Source organism: Lepidochelys kempii, chromosome 10 (genome assembly GCF_965140285.1).
Source record: "Lepidochelys kempii isolate rLepKem1 chromosome 10, rLepKem1.hap1, whole genome shotgun sequence".
NCBI lineage: Eukaryota > Metazoa > Chordata > Testudines > Cheloniidae > Lepidochelys > Lepidochelys kempii.
Window position 1 is genome coordinate 58,169,481 of NC_136389.1, and position 20,750 is coordinate 58,190,230.

General features: G+C 42.8%; 2 protein-coding genes across 9 annotated transcripts in view; both read right to left on the reverse strand.

The window, feature by feature from the left end:
* Positions 1-764: 764 nt before the first annotated feature.
* On the reverse strand, positions 765-8,329 carry CCNB2 (cyclin B2). Of its 3 annotated transcripts, none has more exons than XM_073303736.2 (9): positions 8,002-8,329; positions 6,227-6,355; positions 6,022-6,147; positions 5,428-5,598; positions 5,195-5,353; positions 4,583-4,819; positions 3,564-3,704; positions 2,256-2,366; positions 765-1,982 (listed from the first exon to the last, which is right to left on the reverse strand). In XM_073303736.2, the coding sequence occupies exons 1-9, from the start codon at positions 8,023-8,025 to the stop codon at positions 1,878-1,880; spliced, it is 1,203 nt and encodes a 400-aa protein (XP_073159837.1). In that variant the 5' UTR covers positions 8,026-8,329; the 3' UTR covers positions 765-1,877. The 3 variants fall into 3 exon arrangements, with proteins under 3 accessions (XP_073159837.1, XP_073159839.1, XP_078710776.1); XM_073303738.1 differs by lacking the exon at positions 8,002-8,329 and adding an exon at positions 7,691-7,962; XM_078854650.1 differs by lacking the exon at positions 5,428-5,598.
* Positions 8,330-12,794: 4,465 nt separating this feature from the next.
* The window catches only part of RNF111 (ring finger protein 111), a 91,659-nt gene continuing 83,703 nt past the window's right edge, over positions 12,795-20,750 (reverse strand). For 3 of the 6 annotated variants that reach the window (XM_073303733.1, XM_073303732.1, XM_073303729.1), the window contains 2 exons: positions 16,746-16,873; positions 12,795-14,765 (listed from right to left, as the gene is read on the reverse strand). In XM_073303733.1, coding sequence (XP_073159834.1) covers positions 14,648-14,765; positions 16,746-16,873 — 246 coding nt within the window. In that variant the 3' untranslated portion in view covers positions 12,795-14,647. Of the gene's footprint in view, positions 14,766-16,283; positions 16,476-16,745; positions 16,874-20,750 lie in introns of those variants that run through there. The other 3 variants (XM_073303734.1, XM_073303731.1, XM_073303730.1) reach the window with 2 other exon arrangements.

The following is a 20,750-nucleotide window of genomic DNA, read 5'->3' on the forward strand; positions in this document are numbered from 1 at the left end:
GGTGAAGAAGCTTGGTCCTGCTAGCTGCTGCTGCAGAGCAGGCAAGCTCCCCCATCCCCCAGCATGCTGGGTTCCTGCCCCTCCTCCTCTCCTTCCCTGCTGCTGATGGACCTTGCCAGGGAGGGGGAGAAGCAGAGCCATAGCAAGCTGGCCGCTCCTGGGAGGAGGTAGAGAAGAGGTGGGAGAACAGGACTGTGGAGCTCCCCCCTGCCCCCAGCTCTGTGCCCTGCCCCCAGCACTCCCCCCACACCTGCACCCCCTCACATGCCCCAGCCCTCTACCCTGACTGTTGCACACACACCCCCCACATTCCCACCCTGAGCACCAAACAGGAGCTCCTGCACCCCACCCCACATTCCCAACTGCACCCCTCATACCAAATGGGAGCTACCCAGGTAAGCGCTCCACCCCCAAACCTCCTGCCAACCCTGAGCCCCCTCCCTCATTCTAGCTCCTGGCCAGACCTTATACCCCAACCTGCTCCTTCACCCCCAGCCCTGTGCTCAGTGCACTCCCACCCTCTTCTTCTCCTCCCTGCACTAAGCTAAGGGGCTAGAACCAGGGAGAAGATAGGTACCAACTATATGGGCAGGGCCAGGATCTCAGACCAGCAGCAGGCTGAGCAGGGCCAGCAGCTGGGACCCTGGCTGGCAGGAGCCAGCAGATGGAACCCCAGACTGGCAGGAGGCTGAGCCGCTCTGGGATCCTGGCCGCTGGCCCTGCTCAGCCTGCTGCTGGCCAAGGTAAACTGAACCCCAGGCTGAGTGGTGTAAGATCAGCGTTTAATTTTAAATGAAGCTTCTTAAATATTTTGAATATGTTGTTTCCTTTACATATGACAGTTTAGTTATATATAAACTTCTAGAGAGACCTTCCAAAAAAGGTTAAAATGTATTACTGGCATGTGAAACTTTAAATTAAGGTCAATAAATGAAGACTTGGCCTACCACTTCTGAAAGGCTGCTGACCCCTGCTCTAGCCCAATAGTCTTCCATTGAGATTCGTAGTGGTTCATAATGAACTAATGAGTAGTTGGAACCATCCTAAGCAGCTTTTGGAGGGGGAACCCTTTTCTTTACTCTAATCGCCAGTTTCCTGCTACCTTCCTCCTTCTGATAGGAGGAAGCTTCAGTTACATGGACTTGAATCAAGCCATCACTTATAGGGGTAGATTTTTTCCATTCTCCAGGCAGCTCAGCCCTGCAAGAGGCACTGTCTGGACATAAGCTACAGTTTCAGCTTATACATGTCCCACTTCTGCTGGCCTCCATGTATCATGCCCCAGAGTATCATGCACTCTACTCACTAAATGTAGATGTTCAGGGGGCTTGGCCTAGGACTGGGACTACAACTACATTCATGCAGAGATGTGTTTGCCAGACTGGGGCTTATCTTAATAGTACTTAGATTAAAATCTGCAGTTGCCTCAAATTGGGCTCTCCCCCACCAAAAGCCAGGTTGATCCAGTTTATGAGTGGAGATTACTTCTAGACACCCTCACATTTGCCAGATTCATGTCAACTATGTACTCTAGAGCTTTGTTTTAAACTGTTAAGGTTCTGATTGCTGGCCTATTATGAGGATCATCTCAAGTCTACCCAAAGTTTATGAAGTAGGTCATTTCACATTGCTTGTGAAAGTCGAGTTCTCACATGCACCATCTACACTTAGTGTTAGTAATACCCAGGGAGAGTTTTTTTTAAAAAAGGAGCTTTATTTCTAGATATACAAGAGTATTAAAGGGCAAGTTTAAAAGTTTGCTTTCAGAGTGAATCTGAGGGGTCTGTACTAAGATTGAAAGGCTATGTACAAAAGCAGCAGTTGTGCCTCAATGGCATGTTGACAAAGTGCATGGAGTAGGAATTGTCTACCTAGGATTATCCCAAGAGAGATGAAGCAAGGTCTTTGATTGTTTTGGAGTTCAGTTGAGGAACTGTGCTGATCCTCATGAGTTTGCTGCTTGCATACTTGTTCCTTATGGCCTGTAGGAATTAGAGAGACTGTTAAGTAATAAGTTTACATTGTTTTGTGCCATGCTAGAGAGAGCTCAGACTACTTACTAGTAAGTGGTTAAGCCACCTACTCATTTCCACTGGAGCACTTTGAAAAGGGGCCAGGAAGTTGCTGAATAGTCAAAAGAGGTAGTAAGAGCATATTCTTTTATAGAGTAAAACTGAAGCAAGAGACATCTGTCAAAGACATTAGTGTATAACATTTGAAGCATAATTAGATATTTGCCCTTAGTGTATACTTACAGTGTATTTTGTTAAGTTCTCATTTACTCTTACTACATTCTTGGCCATATGTTGCATAATTAGCATAAGACTGTCTTCTGCATACCCAGTGTAGTACTGCTGCTTTACACCCTGCAATACAAGACTGGTCAGAACCCTAGAGTAGCATCTAACAAACAGATTATGCCTGCCTGAGGCGCTACAGTTTGCTTCAGGTAACAACTGTAATAAGTTTGGTTTAGACTGGACAAGTTGAACTTGAGCTTTACCGTGTGTAGATCAGAATCATCCTTGCTATTAGGTCAGAGTAGTGGCATCCAACTCATGATTATATGAAATCCTTATGACCATATTCCAGGAGCGTCAAGAGGCCACAATAAATACTTTAGGGAAGACGTTTTGTTGAATCTTGTGTGCTGAGCAGGTTCAGTGGCAGAAAAATCCTCAACAGGTGCTCAGCAACTACTCAGCACACTTCTAACTGCTCTGTGCAGCACAGGGGCTGGGAGGAGAGGTCCCCTGTAACAGCAGGGCTGATTCAAACACTTCAGTTTAAGAATTGCAGGGCACAACTCAAAACATGTTTTGTTCATAATCTAGGTGCAAAGTTTACTTAAAATGCCTGAGGGCCACAGGTAGACACCTACTTTTGACTGCCTGTCTCAGTAAAACTGGTACCGAGTTGTCTACTGTGGTATCTTGACACTATTTCCTAGATGTGGTCTTTCCCCACCTTGTCCAAGAACTGGTTTATGCAAAAGCTGTAAACCAAGCTAACAAGTTCATGCAGATAGTTTAGAAGTTCAGTAGCTGTGGTTGGAATTCATCATGCAATCACTATTCTTTGTAATATCAGAATGCAGTGCTTTCTGAAGGGGAATTTTTACACTGACCAAAACCATTTCACTGACTGAAAGGTTATTAGGTTTAGCTATTTAGCAAGCAAGGACATTTTGAGGTTGTCTTTTGAAGCGTTAAAGGTCTATCATCCGCAAGGGAAAATACTCAAGGCATGTTACCTAATGGTCAAGCTGGCTTTTCCTGCCATTGTTGTTCCTGATAAGTTTAGTTACTTGCTAGTATGGGCCGGTGTGCTAAGTAGCACTGTGAAAAAATGTTCTAGCCTTCCAACTACAGGTAGGCCTGAACATTCCAGTGCTTAAGGGCAACAAGCTGGAACCTTTCCATTTATTACTACATTTCTTGGATTACTTATCCTACCAGCTATACTTTGCAGTTACTCATTATGTTGGAGTGCAGCTTACATACTTCATAAGTTTGACAGCCATCTATTCTGTGGCCTTGAACAAATCACAAAAAGCAACTCACCCATTTGCCTTGCCCCAGAACCTTCTGAGACAAACATAAGGCAGCAGCTGCTATCTCTGAAGGATGATGATGTATCATATCATAGTCTATGAGTGTCAGCTCCATCAGGTACTTTGCTAGTGTATGTTGCTCAGCATCAGCCTGCCAGATCAACAGCTTGTTAGTTCATGAAATTTATCACTTCATTATAGTACCACCATCAAGGTGGTCCAGGTTTAATCTACTTTATGTTCTTGTTCCCGTCTGGAAAAGAGTTGTTGACCCTGTTCTCAGTCATACAAATTTTTGAAACTATGTTAAGTAGGAATTTGATCTCTTCCTTCAGGAGAGAGAGGCCAAGAGACCCTTAACCTGTTCTCCCAGGTTAACAGGGCTCAAATTCAGTCTAACCCAAATCTAACAGAATTGTCAATATTCTCCTCACCCCATAAAAATAGCTGAATTATATTCCCTGTAGTGTTTGCAACAAGCACTATAGCATAATACTAGCATAACAGACCTAGCAAATGAGGAGAGTCCCACCTTTTCCCTAAAGAGAAGCTAGAGTAAGACAATGGATTAGTTAAACACTTATCAAAAAGTAAGCTTAGGTATTACAGCTAATTTTCACTCAATAAGGCTTCCATTCTTTGAGCTGGCAAGCCAAATATCCTTGTCTCCTTAACACAACACCACAACAATAGTTTTAGTATCTTTTAAAACACAGAACAGAAGCCTCAACATGAAGCTTGTAAAATTTGAGACAATCATGTTATGAATTGCAGCAAACGCTGATGAGTTGCTTGACTCCATGACCACAAAGTAACTTAATACTGCTCAGTCCTTTTCCTATAACAAGCATTCAGCTGTACACACGGCCCACCCACCAGAAAGTCTCCTTCAGCTCATGGTGCTTTAAGTCATGAGGTAAAAATCACCCTGCCTAAATGAAGTGTTAATGGGAGTCCTGACATTCCATGCCTCCAATACTAGTCTCTCATAAGCAGGAGGATTTTAAGATAGCTAGAGGAAGTACCTACCTCACCAGCTTTTGATGCTCTCCTTAAGAAGTGAAGTGGCAGAGGGCGTCCCAAGTCAAAGTTCAGCTCCTTAAGAATCATCATTTCCATCTCTCTGATCTGAGAGCTAGAGTATGCATTGTCAGTGATGTAAACAAAATCCGCAATATCAGGAGAGAATATCTCCTCATACTTTGAGGCAAGAAGCAATGCTGTAACACCAGCCAGCTGAAGCTTCTTACGGGATACTGGGTGAATCTGTATAAGGTAACAAGAGTTTAGAGAACTGTTTAATCTTCATGATGTATTACCTTTCAGCAAGTACAAGGCATGAATTTCCATTCAGTGAGTCAGCACATTTTTCCCCCTCCCCATTTAGGTTTTCAGCATGCAAGACTTCTAGATTTAGCCTTGGGATGCATCTGTGTCCCTAGAATGACTTGTGTTAGTCAGAACTATCACATCCACCTTTTAGCTCAGGTAGAAAATTATAGGTTAACAGATTTTAAGTTTGCCTGGAACATCTGTAACCCAAAAACCATAAACAGAGGACAAGAGTTATTTTAGAGTGTACTAATTTAATGAGTCTCAAAAGCCTGTACAATGTGCTTGGATCAGGTTTCAGATACTTACTTGTAAGAAGCGGTCCATAATTGCAACACACATATATAGTGTTTCCTGCAAGAGCTGAAATCTTGAGTGGACCTGAACCAGCCAATCAACTAGAATTGCACGCATACGCCCATTGATCTCCTTCCCATTGAGGTAGTGTGGACGTACTGATTGCTGCAGCTGTTAAAGAGAGACCAATATGAAAGACTGAAAGCTTAATTTCACTTGAATGTGTAGTACTTAGGCATCCATACCTCAAGCTGCCTCAGATACAGATAAATATCTTTTACATAGTCACTACAGAGTTGAGGGTTTTCCCAATCATCAGCATCAATATCCTCTATGTTGTTAAGCAGCACATCAGAGAAAGCTTGGCACAGGTCCTCTTCTTTCATGGATACATCCATGGGGGTTGGAGACAGAATCTAGTGGACAGATTATAGTCACTGAGGCCCATACATTAAGTCTCTCTCATTTAAGACTCTTTCTCCCCCTCCCCCCACCCCCATGAGTTGGGAGTTTGCCTGTAATACAAACTAGGAAAGCAGCTACCAAAACCTAAGACTCTACATGCCATTTAAGATATCTACAATATTTTAGCCTATAAGGCCTTTACCCATTATAGATATATTTCTTGATCTGACAAGTTTTTGCAAGTCCTAATGGGTAGTATTATGTCACATCCCAAGTTAGTTGTGACTGTAAGCTAATAGACTGAAGCCAGGAATAATATCATAAAATGAATCTGATCTTTTTCTGAAGTGTTAAAGCTCTGGCCTAGAAAGGGCTAGAGTGGAGGACCAAGGGTTAGGAACTGGAGAGTGACATAGGAATTTGCCATTTCCTACCTTTGGAACAGTCTCTTCTTTGAGAGTTAAATTTACTGCAGCTGGAGGTTTAGGTTGTGCAGTTACATTTGCTGGTTTAGTAGCTCCTTTTGTAGTTTTTACAGGTACTTTGAAGCTCTCTGTTTTCTACCAGAGGAAAGAACAACAGTTAACTCAGAACTAATAAGTAGCTTTTCTGACAGCTAGAGTTGAACTACAGCTTTACCTTGGCTGCATGTGTTCCTCTGGTTGTAACTCTATTTCCAATCTCTTCCAAAGCAGCCCTTTTGTTAGTCACTTGACTTTTGGCTTTGTTGTTAAGTCCTGTCATAGCATTCTCCACCCCTCTAGTAATCTGCAAAGGAAAATTGTAAACAACGTTAAAAAAAAACTAAACTAAATAAACTCCAAGTAAAAACTAGTTACTTTCAGATTATACTAATCTCAAAATCTCCCACCACCATGGTATCTGGGCACCCACAGTACCACTATACCATGTTTTGTTTCACAGCACATAGTTGTGCTCAGCAGGATGGGGAGGTGAATAAAGGAGGATTAGATGCATTATGGAGAGTGCAATTAAAAATTGACTACATTTAGAGAGATTACAGATGAAGTCACCCAAATCTTGTTCTTCCTAACTGGAAACCATGCTTTCTTTAGCATCAGTTTTAGAATGTCCACCCAATTGTAACTAAAGATGAATTTCCATGGAGATGAGCCAGTGACCAAACTAGTTTCTCTTAGGTCATCACTTAAAGAGAGGGAATTACTGCCTTATGAATTTTACACTGCATGGTAAAAGACTGTTGCCTTTCAGAGTTATTTCAGCACACACTGTACTTCAAAGGACTGAAGCGCTCCCCTACTCAGTTTTAGATAGCGTATCCAAGCCCTTAAAAGCCATACTGAAACCCAGCCCTCTCTTTGTTACTGTGAAATTAGAAATCTTTCATAAGGACTAAAGCTTTCAACAAGGTAAAAAAGCATTACCTCAAAGGTTAACATCTACATATGCACAAGTCTTTAAGAAAGCTTACTTTACTGTAAGAACATTTCAGTGGTCGCAAGGCAGAAGTTAAATTTTTGCCAACCCTTTTGTCTGAACAGTTTGCCTGTATTTGGGACTTTGCATCGTTGTTTCCATCAGAAAACAGGAGTCCAACAGAGACAGCTGTATTCTAATCCGAGTGATACAGAAGATCCCATATCCATGAGCACAGAACAAACAATAGGCATTTTACTTGCTGGAAAATCCCCATGCTATCTCCAGAGCAAGTGCCGTGCACAAGCAGCTCTGTGTCTGCTCCCTCAGGAAAGCATGCTCATAACGGCTGCTCTCGCCATCTGCTGAGTTTCCTGCCTGACGGACACAACTGAGATCAATACCTTAGCCTTGAATGTCTAATTTGCCCCAGGGAAACCACTCAGACCCTCAGTGTTCGGCCTTATTTACACCTAAAACTAACTATATTAGTCAGTGGTGTGAAAAATTCCCACCCCAGGCAGATGCAGTTAAACCAACCTAGCCCCGGCTACAGACACCACTGTGCCACTGACCGACTACAGCTCCCCAAGGGGGTGCACTGACTCTGACAACGGGAAAACCCCTTCCGCGGGGACGGCGAGTGCTGACACGCTGGCTGTGCGGCAGGCGGGCTGCACGAATCTCAGCGGAGATAGTACAAACCTCCAGCGCAGAGGGGACCTTGGCCCGGCTGAAGCTTCACGTGCAGCCTGGGCCGAAGCCTCCGACTGTCCCCAGCCGGGGCTACGCAGAGGACATTTAACTGCTCCGGGCCCTTAGCCTGGCGGCAGGGGTCTCCGTACAGGCGCTCTCCAGCGTGGGCAGGAGCAGGGCGCCAGCGCGCTCCCCGCCGCCCCAACCCCACGGCTTGCTCCGGCCGCACCGCTCTCTGCGGCCGCCTGCCCGATCCAGCGCGTCCCCGCAGCTCGGCGCCGGCGGCCCGGGCCCAGGCCCAGGCCCAGGCCCGCACTCACCGCAGCGCGCCGGACCAGCGCCATGAGGACGGCGACTCTTGACTGGAGACGGTCGGGCTGTAAGAGCGAGGAATGAAAGCGACCCCGACACCCCTTCCGCCTCTTGATGCAGCTACTACGCTATTAGCCTGGTGCGCCGCCCTCAGCTTCAAATAGCGCCCCGCCTGTGCTCCCATTGGACAGCTTCATAGGATGCTCTCCTCTGATTGGCCCAGCATTCGGGCTCCGCCCCATACGTTGCCGTGACGATGACCCTTGGCCGGGAAGGGAAAACTGGATTCGAAGCGCTTCCGCGGGAATGGAGATCTTAACAAAAACAAAGCTTCAAAGGAAGCCGGTCCAGATCTCCGCTACGACTGAGAGTTCTCGCGAGCTCGGACCTTGCGCAAAGGAGCTTGGGAGACGTAGTCACTTCGGGTGGAGGCAGCGCTCGGGACGGGACCCCTCGGTCCCTAGTGGCTGGGCCGCCAGAGCCAAGCGGGGCGGGAAGGGGACCGGCCTCGTTCCGCAAGCGGAGCGCGCGGCGCTGAGAGGCGGGGCGTTAGAGAGCGGCCCGGGGAGGGGGGCTGGGCGCGGCAGGTGCCGCCCACGGCGCGCGCGCGCGTAGGAGGAGTGACGCGCCTGGCCGCTCCCGCGCCCAGACCGGGCTGAGGGCAGCCCCGTGCCGCCCTGGGCAGCGCCCCGCCTGGCTGCAGCTCGCGCGAGTATGCAAGAAAAAGCCCGCATTTGTAAGCTGCATTTTAAGGATAAAGAGCTCACACTCCAGTACTTGTATGAGATGAATTGAAAAATACTCTTTATCATTTTTACAGTGCAAATATTTGTAATAAAAATATAAAGTGAGCACTGTACACTTTGTATTCTGTGTTGTAATTGAATTGCTATATTTAGAAATGTATAGAAAAGCATCCAAATATATTTAATAAATTTAATAGTGCAATTAATTGCCATTGATTTTTTAATCATGATTAATTTTGAGTTAATCATGTGAGCTGTTATTAATCAATTGCCCTTATACAGATACACATATATATACACACATACCCACACAACCCAGTACAGTTTAGTGCTTTTTCTCTTATCCAGTTATTTTTCATATATATAGGTATGTTAAAGTTACTAATGACTTTCAAGGTCCTTTATACCTTGTGAACCAAACACGTAGTAATATTTGCCCTATCCAACAAAATACCAAGGCCTCTCTGGCATTGAGGGCCCACTAAACTTATCAGAAGCTCATCTTCCAGCATAAGCTTATAGAACATATATTGTGCGGTTAAGATCTGTGCCATTAGCATATGAAGTTGTCCTACAAACCTTGATTTTTAAAATGGAATAGTGGGAAAATTAGGTATTGAAACCTTAATATGAAGTGCTTCAAGGTAATGTCTTAGAACAGTTGAGCAACATATATCCACCTACACTTTTTTTTTCTTTTAATGTATTCCTGTAGTTGCATAGGAGCAGTGGTTAATATTCAAGCAGAGAGGTAGTCCAAAATACAGTTCTACTGCATTGTTAATAAGCAGGACTATAATACATAAGTGCATATTTCCTTACAGTGGCGAACCCCAAAAGGCTGTTGTAGCCAGCTAAGCCTTGTAACACCTGTGATTTATTACAGGTGAAAGTCTATTTGATATGGGTATGACTCAAAGAAAGGTTGGGTAGCATGGCTATAATATACCCGCCCATGGCAAAAGTTAAAAAGCACAGCATGAATTAGGGTTCCTCTAATTCCCCACACTCACTGTAGGATCATCAAATATTTATTCCTTTTGAGAGCAGAACTGAAAAATCAGCACAGTATTTTTCAACAAGGTGAAATCTAATGGCCATGCTACTCCAATAATGCATCCAATGAAGTGAGCTGTAGCTTACAAAAGCTTATGCTCAAATAAATTGGTTAGTCTCTAAGGTGCCACAAGTCCTCCTTTTCTTTTTGCAGATACAGACTAACACAGCTGCTACTCTGAATCCAATAATGAATGTTACTACTTCCAGCTAGCTCTCATTGTGTTCACCTGTACAAGCACTTAATACTTCTGTTTCTTTCAAGGTTTCTTATTTTTTAATTAAAACGTTTGTGCCCCAGCCTTTGAGCGTAATGATCTGATTTTAAGTCTTCCAACCTATCCATTTGTCTTAATTTGATCTTATATATCTTACAACTGTCTTAAGAAAGGTCATTCTTTGCCATACCATACCAATTTGTTTTCTTTGCTTTAAGGCTCAATTTCTTCCTGCTTTATCAGGACAGTCCCATTTTATGGGATATGCTCTAACACTTCTCCCTCTAAAAGAGAAGGAGTACTTGTGGCACCTTAGAGACTAACCAATTTATTTGAGCATAAGCTTTCATGAGATACAGCTCAATGAAGTGAGCTGTAGCTTACGAAAGCTTATGCTCAAATAAATTGGTTAGTCTCTAAGGTGCCACAAGTACTCCTTTTCTTTTAGCAAATACAGACTAACACGGCTGCTACTCTGAAACTTCTCCCTCTATTATCCCACGTAATGTCATTATGTGTTCAGATGTAGCCAGTCATGCACATTTCTGACTCAGCTTTGCGTAAATGTTCCCCAGTGTTTCAAAGTAAATCCTTTAGTTCTTCAGTCAGTTATGTATCCGGGGGGTAGCCGCATTAGTCTGTATCGACAAAAACAACAAGGAGTCCAGTGGCACCTTAAAGGCTAACAGATTTATTTGGGCATAAGCTTCCGTGGGTAAAAAACCCACTTCTTCAGATGCCTGGAATGAAAATTACAGATGCAGGCATACGAAAGCTTATGCCCAAATAAATTTGTTAGTCTTTAAGGTGCCACCGGACTCCTCCTTGTTTCAGTCACTTATGTTTATAGTCAGTCCCAGTCAGACTAGGACAGTAGTATAATGGGAGGTCTGCCTTTGAGGCTGCTCCAAGTATGGACTTTTTACTTTCCTTAATATGGAGTTCCACAGCAAATCTTTGTTATAGTACATGCATTATTTATGCAGGCAACAACTCAACAGGTTTGCATAGAAGTAATCACCATACAAAAATGGTGAGAAAGCAAGTTCTCATATGCTGAAGGTTTTCCCAGATTCAGTGGTATAATGCATTTGTGCTGTAAAGATTTAAAATTTTTGCCTACTTGAGGAAAAAAACTCAAGGTATCTCAGGGTAATAATAGGAGTACTTGTGGTACCTTCGAGACTATGCTCAAATAAATTGGTTAGTCTCTAAGGTGCCACAAGTCCTCCTTTTCTTTTTGCGGATACAGACCAACACAGCTGCTACTCTGAAACCTGTCAGAGTAATAATAGTGGAAGGTAAAGTAAAACATCAAAGGTAAGCACCCAATACATGGTATCATCACCACTACTTTTCACTGTTTCATGGTGTTTTGATAGTTGTTCAGTTTTCATCAGCATGAAGCACACGTACTCCCGCTTCAGAAGCTACTTTTCAATTCACTCACATTTTTTGTTGCAGAACAATCAACATGAAGGTGTTTGAAAATTCCCTTTCATATTCCAGACCCTTTTTTGTGGTTCAGTCACTTACGCTGCTATCATCATGGGAGAAAATTCAAATACCATGCAAGTATTATGGTCACTAACAACTGGATTTACACTTTGACAGCAAAATAAATCAAAGTGTTATCTTATGTACACAAGTAAACAAATCATAGTAATTTGCATAAATTCTCTTAGTTGTAGAGAAAATGACAAATGCTGTGGGTGTAGCATTTCAAACAATCCACTATTTTAATTAAGATACTGACTTCTGTATATAGCTGGAGCTTTATAAAATATTTAATCCTTTCATACTGAGGTTGTGATGTTCCCACAGACACATCCATTGTTAGGATGCAAGTAAACAGCTTATGCCAAAGAATTATTGTTCAAATGAAGAGCTTAAACACTAGAAGGCAAAATTGAAAACAACTTTTATGAAAAAACAGACTGCAGATGATCAGTCTAACATTTTATTTATTGCATACAAAAGGATTTGTTCTGACAATGGAATTTTATATGAAAAGTAATTTGATGCATACTGTTGAGACTTATCTTGAAAGTCAAAGATGCTGCAGAAAACTTAAGGCAATGCATCTAAGCAAGTAAAGCACAGTAAGTGGTGGAAATTTTCAAAAACCCATTAATTTTCCTTTCCCTAAATTATATCAGGTCACAACTTTCTGGAATAGGAGTAGGCTGCAGGTTTATTAGCCCCTGCATTAGCACATAACAGGAACTGAGATTCCTGGCACATAACTGTTAAACATCACTTTATAATATGTTATGTATACATTTAAAAGCAAGACAGTATCAGTAGCAGTTATAAAATAGGTCAACTCATGGGCCACTAAAATACCTCTAAGTACCAGACACCGAAATCTGGTGCATTTTTAAAAAAAAGTCTGTGCTTCTTTGTCCCTGGAAGGTATGCCAAAGTGGACTCATTGTGCACCCTGGGTCTCAATTATTTCCATGTCTCTAAGTACCTATGATGTAACTTTAAAAGTGAGTGTCCTCCCACCTTCAACTATCAGTTGGGGTGCACCCCTGGAAAGCTACCTCCCCTCCTTTTTTCTTCATATGCACTGAAGAGTTGAAAAGGGTTCCTTTTTTGTCTTTCCAGTTAATTTTATCCACTACAGCTTCAATTTCATACCCAGCCACAGGTCCTTATAGCTACATACGCTAAGAAGCTTCAGTTTAAAACCATGACAGTTTGGAGCAGCCAAATCACATTAGCTTTCTCCCTCATCCCCCTCACCCCACGCCACCAAATTAAACACAAAAGTGATTCAAGTCTTCAAATTAAGTTTACTTTTAACAATGCAAGTAAGCTTTAAAATGTCCATTAATCACAACTGTTAGGACAAAACTTCTCCCTGCTTAATGCCTTAGTGCCAGAGGTATTAAGTCTATTGCCAGCAATGGACATTGCATTGGAAAATGCTACTCCTGACATGAAACGATTAAAAAAAAAAAGGGGGGTGGGGGAGCTGCTTTTAACCAGACAAACAGGCATCAAATTAGATAAGGTTACACTTATAAATGGATCACAATTTGTTAGGTGTAAACAAAACATTTTGATTTGTGTTTTATTGTAAACTGTTTTACACTTAACTGATTATGAAAGACACAAGGGAAACAGAAGGTATTTATTATTCAATCCACTTACAAAGCAGGTGGCTTAATGCAAGCTTATTGACATGTTCATATATGATCCCACAGGAACATCTCTTCCAGGTTGTGACAGTAATACTGTCTTGATGTTCTTGAGCCTCTCTTCAACACATTTTAAATAAACTATACTATATTGTGTGTCAAAGTATTTTGATAAGGAACTTGTCCCGAAGTGGATTAAAACTTCCTCCAAAGGAGAAATGTTAGTACATTAATTTAATTCTATATACTATATTATGCAGCAAATCTTAACTATAGAAAATATTTTCAATCAGTGATGGACTGTTGGTAATTTATAAAGAGGGAATCTATGATCAAAGCAAAACAAGGTAATCACATAATTTGTTTCAGTTTCTACAGAGATTTACAGATTTTTAAGTTACTAGTGACAAAACAAGTGACAGGTGGATTTAGCTGACTTTATTAACTTTAAAACTAATAAAAATCCCATGAGAGATCTGGGTTCTTTAAAAGTTCTAAGAATGCATGGATCCTGCCTTAAGAACTGCAATTCTAGGTTCTGATTAAATGGCTTTACAAAACCAATGTGTGCAGGTAATTTGACATACTTAGCAGAAGACTGAACAAAATTCTACATATTTGTTTCCCTAAAAATGCATTCAATCTGCAAGTATCTACAATCCAGCTAATTTAAATCAATATTTAGTGTTCATTAGAGCTGTTTCACAGCAACAAATATTAAGTTAGGGATTCAAATTTCTAGACATTGTAAGAAAATGATAAATACAATCTGAACAGCAGTCTAAATGTTTAATATTGACATTCAAATATATCTGTATTGTGCTGAAAGTTTAAAAACATAAAATTTGATCAGACAAAACTCTGGTGAGGAGTATACCAGCTGTATCAGTCAGACCGAATATAGTTTGTATTCTGTTCCCAGTATTAAGGATGGTATTTGACTCAGAACTGACATTGTAAATATACAGCAGCCATTTTTTCCTAATTAAGGAATGTCTTAATATACAATATTATTCTTTTCTAGATGATCTTTATACATTAAACTAAAATACATGATTGATTAAATTAAGAAATCCGAGGTTAGTAATGAGTGAAATCATATTCTCAAAGCTTGATACTATGTTTGGGAGGGAAGGGAACAACACACAATTCTACTTACTAAAGCAGCTAATCTTGCCTGCAAGTTTGGGGTCACAAAGCCCATAATATGTGCAAACAAATGCAATACAAGGAACCATGCAAAAATACAGTAAAATGAATTAAAAGAAAAAAATGTAAAACCTAAAAAAGCTTTATAAATACACTGAAACTCAACTGTCTACATAAACTGTAGGTCTAGCATTAGTTGTACCATATAGCAGAGATAGCACTCTAGGATCAATGCTTCCATATCTGCGCAGGTAAGTCATGCCATCTTTGGTAGACTGCAGTACCAGGAAGGATGGAAGGGAGTGAGGAGGAGGACAAGAGTTCTGGAAAATGGTGTCAACTTTCACTTGGCAGCTGAGCTTCAATGTCCACTCTGCAAATGGGGCACTTCTTGTTAGTAATCAACCATTGATCTACACACACTTGGTGGAAAAGGTGCATACATGGAAGGCGCCTGTCACCAGAAAAGAAAGAGTTAATTTTTAATATAGTATTTACAGTGTTATTAGTTTTTCTTGGTGCTGAAATCTCATTTTATATATAAAAATTGGCACCAGCCAAAAATGAAAGAACAAAGGGATATATCTCCACTAAATTGTCAGTAAGATTAAAAATGATAGAACATTTTAATGCAGAATACTATGGGACAGATTATGCTCTGTTACAGTGATGTAACTCTGCTGTATCTTCAGTAGAGTTACTCCAGACTTGCACTAGCAAAGAAGAATGGGGCTGTGTAGAATTAACCCATGGAATCCATTGTTCAAGACAGTGAGGGAGACAGCATAGTTAGATTTTTAAAAGGAAACTAATAGCACCTGCAATTACCATATCTACCTTTTCCTAGTGCTATCAGTCTTGGCTTAAGACGTGCGCTTGACTGACAATTGACCTGCCATTTGCCTCTTCACCAGTTCTATGGTACTGGACAATCAGCTCAGTGCATTAAGAGGACTTTCACCATCCACTGAACCAACAGCACGGGCAATTGTTGGAGGTAGGATATAGGATCTGATGTGCCAATGGCCCCTAAAAGCTGTTCGTACTACTATAATTTGTTATTAAAAAAGTCAATATAGAAATTGAGAATTATTGCCGATAACTGACAGTAAGACAGATTTCCCTTGTTTAAATGTATTTCTAAACATATCAAGCGAGTGCTTTTATTACTCCTGGGGGGATTCCGCGTGACTGTGCAACAGCAGAAAATGCGCCTCCCCCAATCCCCTCCGAATTCCTGTGCTTCCCTGCAGAAAATGGCAGAGAAGCCGCGTGGGGGGACAACCATAGGTACAGTTTGTTTGTTTTTTAAATCGGGATTGCCCCTCTCCAAACAGAGGTGAGGCATGGGGAGGGGGCACACGGGGTTACCTGCCCTATCATTTCTGCAAGCACAGAACTTCCCAGTTAAAGGCAGCTTCATCTGGCTCCACTGATTGAATGCCACCTCCTGGGTCCTAGTGCCAGTCGTGTTCCCATTCCGTGTGCTGGGAGACTTCCTGTTTTCTGTGCAACAGTGAGTGCTGATATAAGGGAAGGGGGGGGGGGGGGAAGAGACAGGGAAGGGGGGAAGAAGCAGGTGGAATAGGGCACAGGGAAGGGAATGTGGGAATGAGGATGGAGAAGAAAAGGGAATAGGGGAATCGGGGGGGGGGGGAGAGGAGTGGAAGGATAGTATGCAACATCCCCTTAGCAGTAGCTGGGGCTCTCCCGTTAAGCAGGCCCATCAAACCCTCACTTTGACAAGCCCTATGCCCCTATACCTGGACCCCTCTGATGAGCCCCCAGACCCATATCCCCACCCCACTGATCCCCAACCAGCTGCAACTGGACTCCCACCCCATCAAGCCCTACTCACCCAGCACCAGGACCCCCCCGACACAAAGCCCCATCTCCCCAACATCCAGACCCCTCTACTGAGCCCCAACCACCTTCACCTGGATCCCCAGCAGAGTCCCATTGCCGCTGCACCCCAAGCCCCCCAATAAGCCCCTTTGTATCCAGATTTTTTGTAAAGCCACCCACAACCAGATTGCCCAACACAGAAACCTCTCACCCCACACTTGGATCCTGCTGGGCTGAGCCTGCCCACCCACATCTGGTGCAGAGGGGCAGGCCCAGCCCTTGCACTGTATCAGGGTCGGGTGCAGCCTCACTGCTGTCCCTGTAACAGGGAGATAAGGGCTTTAGGGTGATCTCCCACCTCAATGCAGCCAGTGGCCTTTGCTCCCCGCTGCTATGCTGGAACCACATTTACTGACTAATAAAATGTGCAGAACTTTAAAATATTGTACACAATTTTTTGGCGCAGAATCCCCTCAGGAGTATTTTATGCTGCAAAATTTAAAAGTAAACTTTTTGCTTCCTGGGTGCTATATCCAAAGGTGTTCCGGCACTAGATTTTGATTATTAGGTACTAGTAGTGTTTATTTACCTGACATCTTCACCTTCCTCTAATATAGACAAACAGATGGTACACTTTTCCTCTGTGTCTTCCTCTGTTCCTTCCTCCCCATCTTGTTTGCAGTGCAGTTTCCTCTGTGAGAACCAATCAGTTGTTACCTTATTAGTAGAGATGACATTATTGACAAACTGAGTAGAATCTCTTTTTATGCATATTCAACATTTCATTTCTAGGAAAACATCTGATTGACAAATTATATGTTACATTTTAAAAAGTAAATCTTCAACTTGCTTGCTTCTAAAGACTAGATATCAAACGTTTAAACAGTTAAAAATTAGTATAGATATAAGAGCATAAAGAATTAATAAAGACTGAAATGTTAGTTTAAAAGATATTTGGGACTATGAAGTTAAGATTTTTTTGTCTCTAAGCATATGAATATCTTCATTTCATGCATGAACAAACATTTCAAACAAAACTCATACCGATGGTTGAATTATTCTCATGTAAAGTCTGGTACCTTAAACCTTTACCTATTAAAGACCACCACCCATATTACTGACAGGGTCTTGTATATAATGTAGTCTTCAATGGCCTAAATTGCCTCATACTTGTGGATTATTTTTAAGTTTCCACATAACTACTCCAGAATCAAAGCTTTCCTTTTTAAAAGAAGTGTATTCCTTAGAGTTATGGAAGCCTTCAAAGTGAGAACAGAGTAATGGAAAAAAGTGGTTACTCACCTCTTGTAACTGTTGTTCTTCGAGATGTGCTGCTCATGCCCATTCCATTCCAGGGTGTACGTGTGCCATATGCACGGTTGCTGGATATTTTCCTTTTGTGGTACCCATAGGGCCAGCTCTGGCAATCCCAGAAGGCCTGTGCACCGATATATAGGGCGCCGCCAGCCCTGCGCCCTCTCAGTTCCTTCTTGCCGTCAACTCTGACAGCGGGCATGGAGGGCAGGTCATGGAATGGACATGAGCAACACATTTCAAAGAACAACAGCTATGAAAGGTGAGTAACCTTTTCTTCTTCTTTGAGTGATTGCTCATGTTGATTCCATTCTGGGTGACTCAAGCATAAAAACCTGAAGGTGGGTGAGGAGTTCAAGGTCAGGGGAGGGTCCCAGACAGGGCTAAGTGTTGCTGCTATCTGTCTTTGTGGGGAGGGAGAGTGGCCTGACATAGGTAGTAACTTGCGCCTCCCTTGGGCACTGGGGAGCACCCTCTCTCGACCTGGTGCCGGCAGGGCATTGTGCATTGATCTGCTCGGCTCGGAGGCCAACCTGAGTGCTGCTTCCATAAGTAGGGCTTTGAGCCTGATGTCCCTGTCCTCCTATGTCCTTGGTTTAAACCCACAACAAATCTTGTGCCATTCTTTAACATGCACTTCCCCAAGGCACCTCAAGCAGCTGGAGTGGGGATCACTTACTGGCATAGGTTTGCCACAGTTCGGGCATGCCCCGACCCCGGAGCAACGTCCCTAAAGGGGACTATCCAACTACTAAAAAACTAAGCATAACTAAGTAACTACTGAATATAATTTTTTACAAGAATACAGTTCGATTAAACACTAGGCAAGCATTTTCACAAAGGAAAGGAAGGCTGTTCTGACAACTGTCACAGGCGGTAAGAAGGAACTGAGAGGGTGCAGGGTCGGCGCTGCCCTATATACCAGTGCATGAGCACGGGCCTCCAGGGGTCACCAGAGTCAGCCTAACGGGTACCATTAAGAGAAAATTTCTGGCAACCACGTACACGGCACACACACACCCCAGAATGGAAATGACATGAGCAAGCACTCAAAGAAGAACAATGATGTCTGCCCAAGTCTGTAAACAATTTGTTACAACTCTTAAGATGAAATACATCTATTATTCTCCACAGTGTGAGCAATGAAGACCAATGACAATTTAAAATGTCACCATTAATTATTTCATTGCTTGATATCATTGCTGAAATGATCAGCTATGTGATTATTCACTGTTGTTGGAGGTAGTGATAGATACTCTGAAATGGTACAGTGGGGCAGTTAGATGCTATCAAGGGTCAGTGGGATGGGGAACAAAATTGTCACTTCTCTGTCTTTGCCCAAGAGGAGGCATTAAAGAGAAGATGCAGCCCCTCTATAGTAACAAAAGATCTCAACCGACTTGTGACTACCCGTCCTACCTACCTGTCCCCCTTTGCCTCAAACACCTTCCTGGATACAAAAAGTCTAAAATATCCACTACCCAGCTGCCTAAACCTTTCCCCCGCTACAACCGAGTTACTTTGTCAGTACAGAACTTTGCAGTATACTTTAAAATTTAGAAGCAGAGTAAAATTAATTGAAGATAAAAATAAAAGGAATGCTGTACTGGTGAAACTGGACAGGAGATGCAGAGGGAGGAGAGAACTGGGAGAGAGGATGCTGCATAGGTCAGGGGCTCCTGCCGAATACTTCAGGTCTAATTGATCTAAATAGAATACTGGAAGATTTAAAGAGTATGAATTTGACTACAAATCCATCTACTTTTCTTTCAGAATTTTAGCTCATATAGCCAAGGGCTGCAATTGGACTAAAAGGCATTTCTTTTTGCGGATACAGACTAACACGGCTGCTACTCTGAAACCTGTCATTATGCAAGGCACTGAATTTAGCCGTATGGAGTGGAAATCTGTCAACTTCACGAATAAACTTGTACAGATACAGACAGACATCATCTTCCTTTCCAAATGCAAACAGATGGACATCCTACCAAAAGGACTGAAGGTAAAAAATCCATTACAATCTACATACCACACAGACTATGCTGACAGATTGTGGCACACGCTCTCAAAGAAACTGCGGAATCACCTGATCAACATCCTCTACAGCAAACAGGGAAAGATTAAGAATGAGCTCTCAAAACTGGATACTCTCATAAAAAACCAACCGTCCACACAAACTTCCTCGCGGCTGGACTTTACAAAAACTAGACAAGCCATTTACAACACACACTTTGCTTCTCTACAAAAGAAAAAGGATGCTAAACTATCTAAACTACTACATGCCACAAGGGGCCACCCAGCAATATTGTTAATCTGTCCAACTACACTCTTAGCCCAGAAGAATCTGTCCTATCTCGGGGCCTCTCCTTTTGCCCCTCCACCCCCACGAACATGATACAGTTCTGTGGTGACCTGGAATCCTATTTTTGATGTCTCCGACTCAAGGAATATTTCCAACACACCTCTGAACAACATACTAACCCACAGAGACCTTCCTACCAACACTACAAAAAGAAGGATTCTGGGTGGACTCCTCCTGAAGGTCAAAACAACAGACTGGACTTCTACATAGAGTGCTTCCGCCGACGTGCACGGGCTGAAATTGTGGAAAAGCAGCATCACTTGCTCCATAACCTCAGCCGTGCAGAACACAATGCCATCCACAGCCTCAGAAACAACTTTAACATCATAATCAAAAAAGCTGACAAAGGAGGTGCTGTTGTCATCATGAATAGGTCGGAATATGAACAAGAGGCTGCTAGGCAGCTCTCCAACACCACTTTCTATAAGCCATTACCCTCTGATCCCACTGAGAGTTACCAAAAGAAAAACTACAGCATTTGCTCGAGAAACTCCCTGAAAAAGCACAAGAACAAATCCGCACAGACACACCCCTGGAACCCCAAACAGGGGTATTCTATCTACTACCCAAGATCCATAAACCTGGGAATCCTGGATGTCCCATCATCTCAGGCATTGGCACCCTGACAGCAGGACTGTCTGGCTACGTAGATTCCCTCCTCAGGCCCTATGCTACCAGCACTCCCAGCTATCTTCGAGACACCACTGACTTCCTGAGGAAACTACAATCCATCAGTGATCTTCCTGAAAACACCATCCTGGCGACTATGGATATAGAAAGCCCTCTACACCAACATTCCACACAAAGATGGACTACAAGCCGTCAGGAACAGTATCCCCGATAATGTCACGGCAAACCTGGTGGCTGAACTTTGTGACTTTGTCCTCACCCATAACTATTTCACATTTGGGGACAATG

What these genes read in the sequence shown, in the direction of transcription:
- CCNB2 (XM_073303736.2), bottom strand. Translation starts at nt 8,025, where the DNA reads ATGGCGCTGGTCCGGCGCGCTGCG. An exon ending in AAGAAGAGACTGTTCCAAAG is followed by an intron (nt 5,599 to 6,021) that starts GTAGGAAATGGC and finishes TCTGTCCACTAG; the next exon opens with ATTCTGTCTCCAACCCCCAT. An exon ending in TTATGGACCGCTTCTTACAA is followed by an intron (nt 4,820 to 5,194) that starts GTAAGTATCTGA and finishes TACCTTATACAG; the next exon opens with ATTCACCCAGTATCCCGTAA.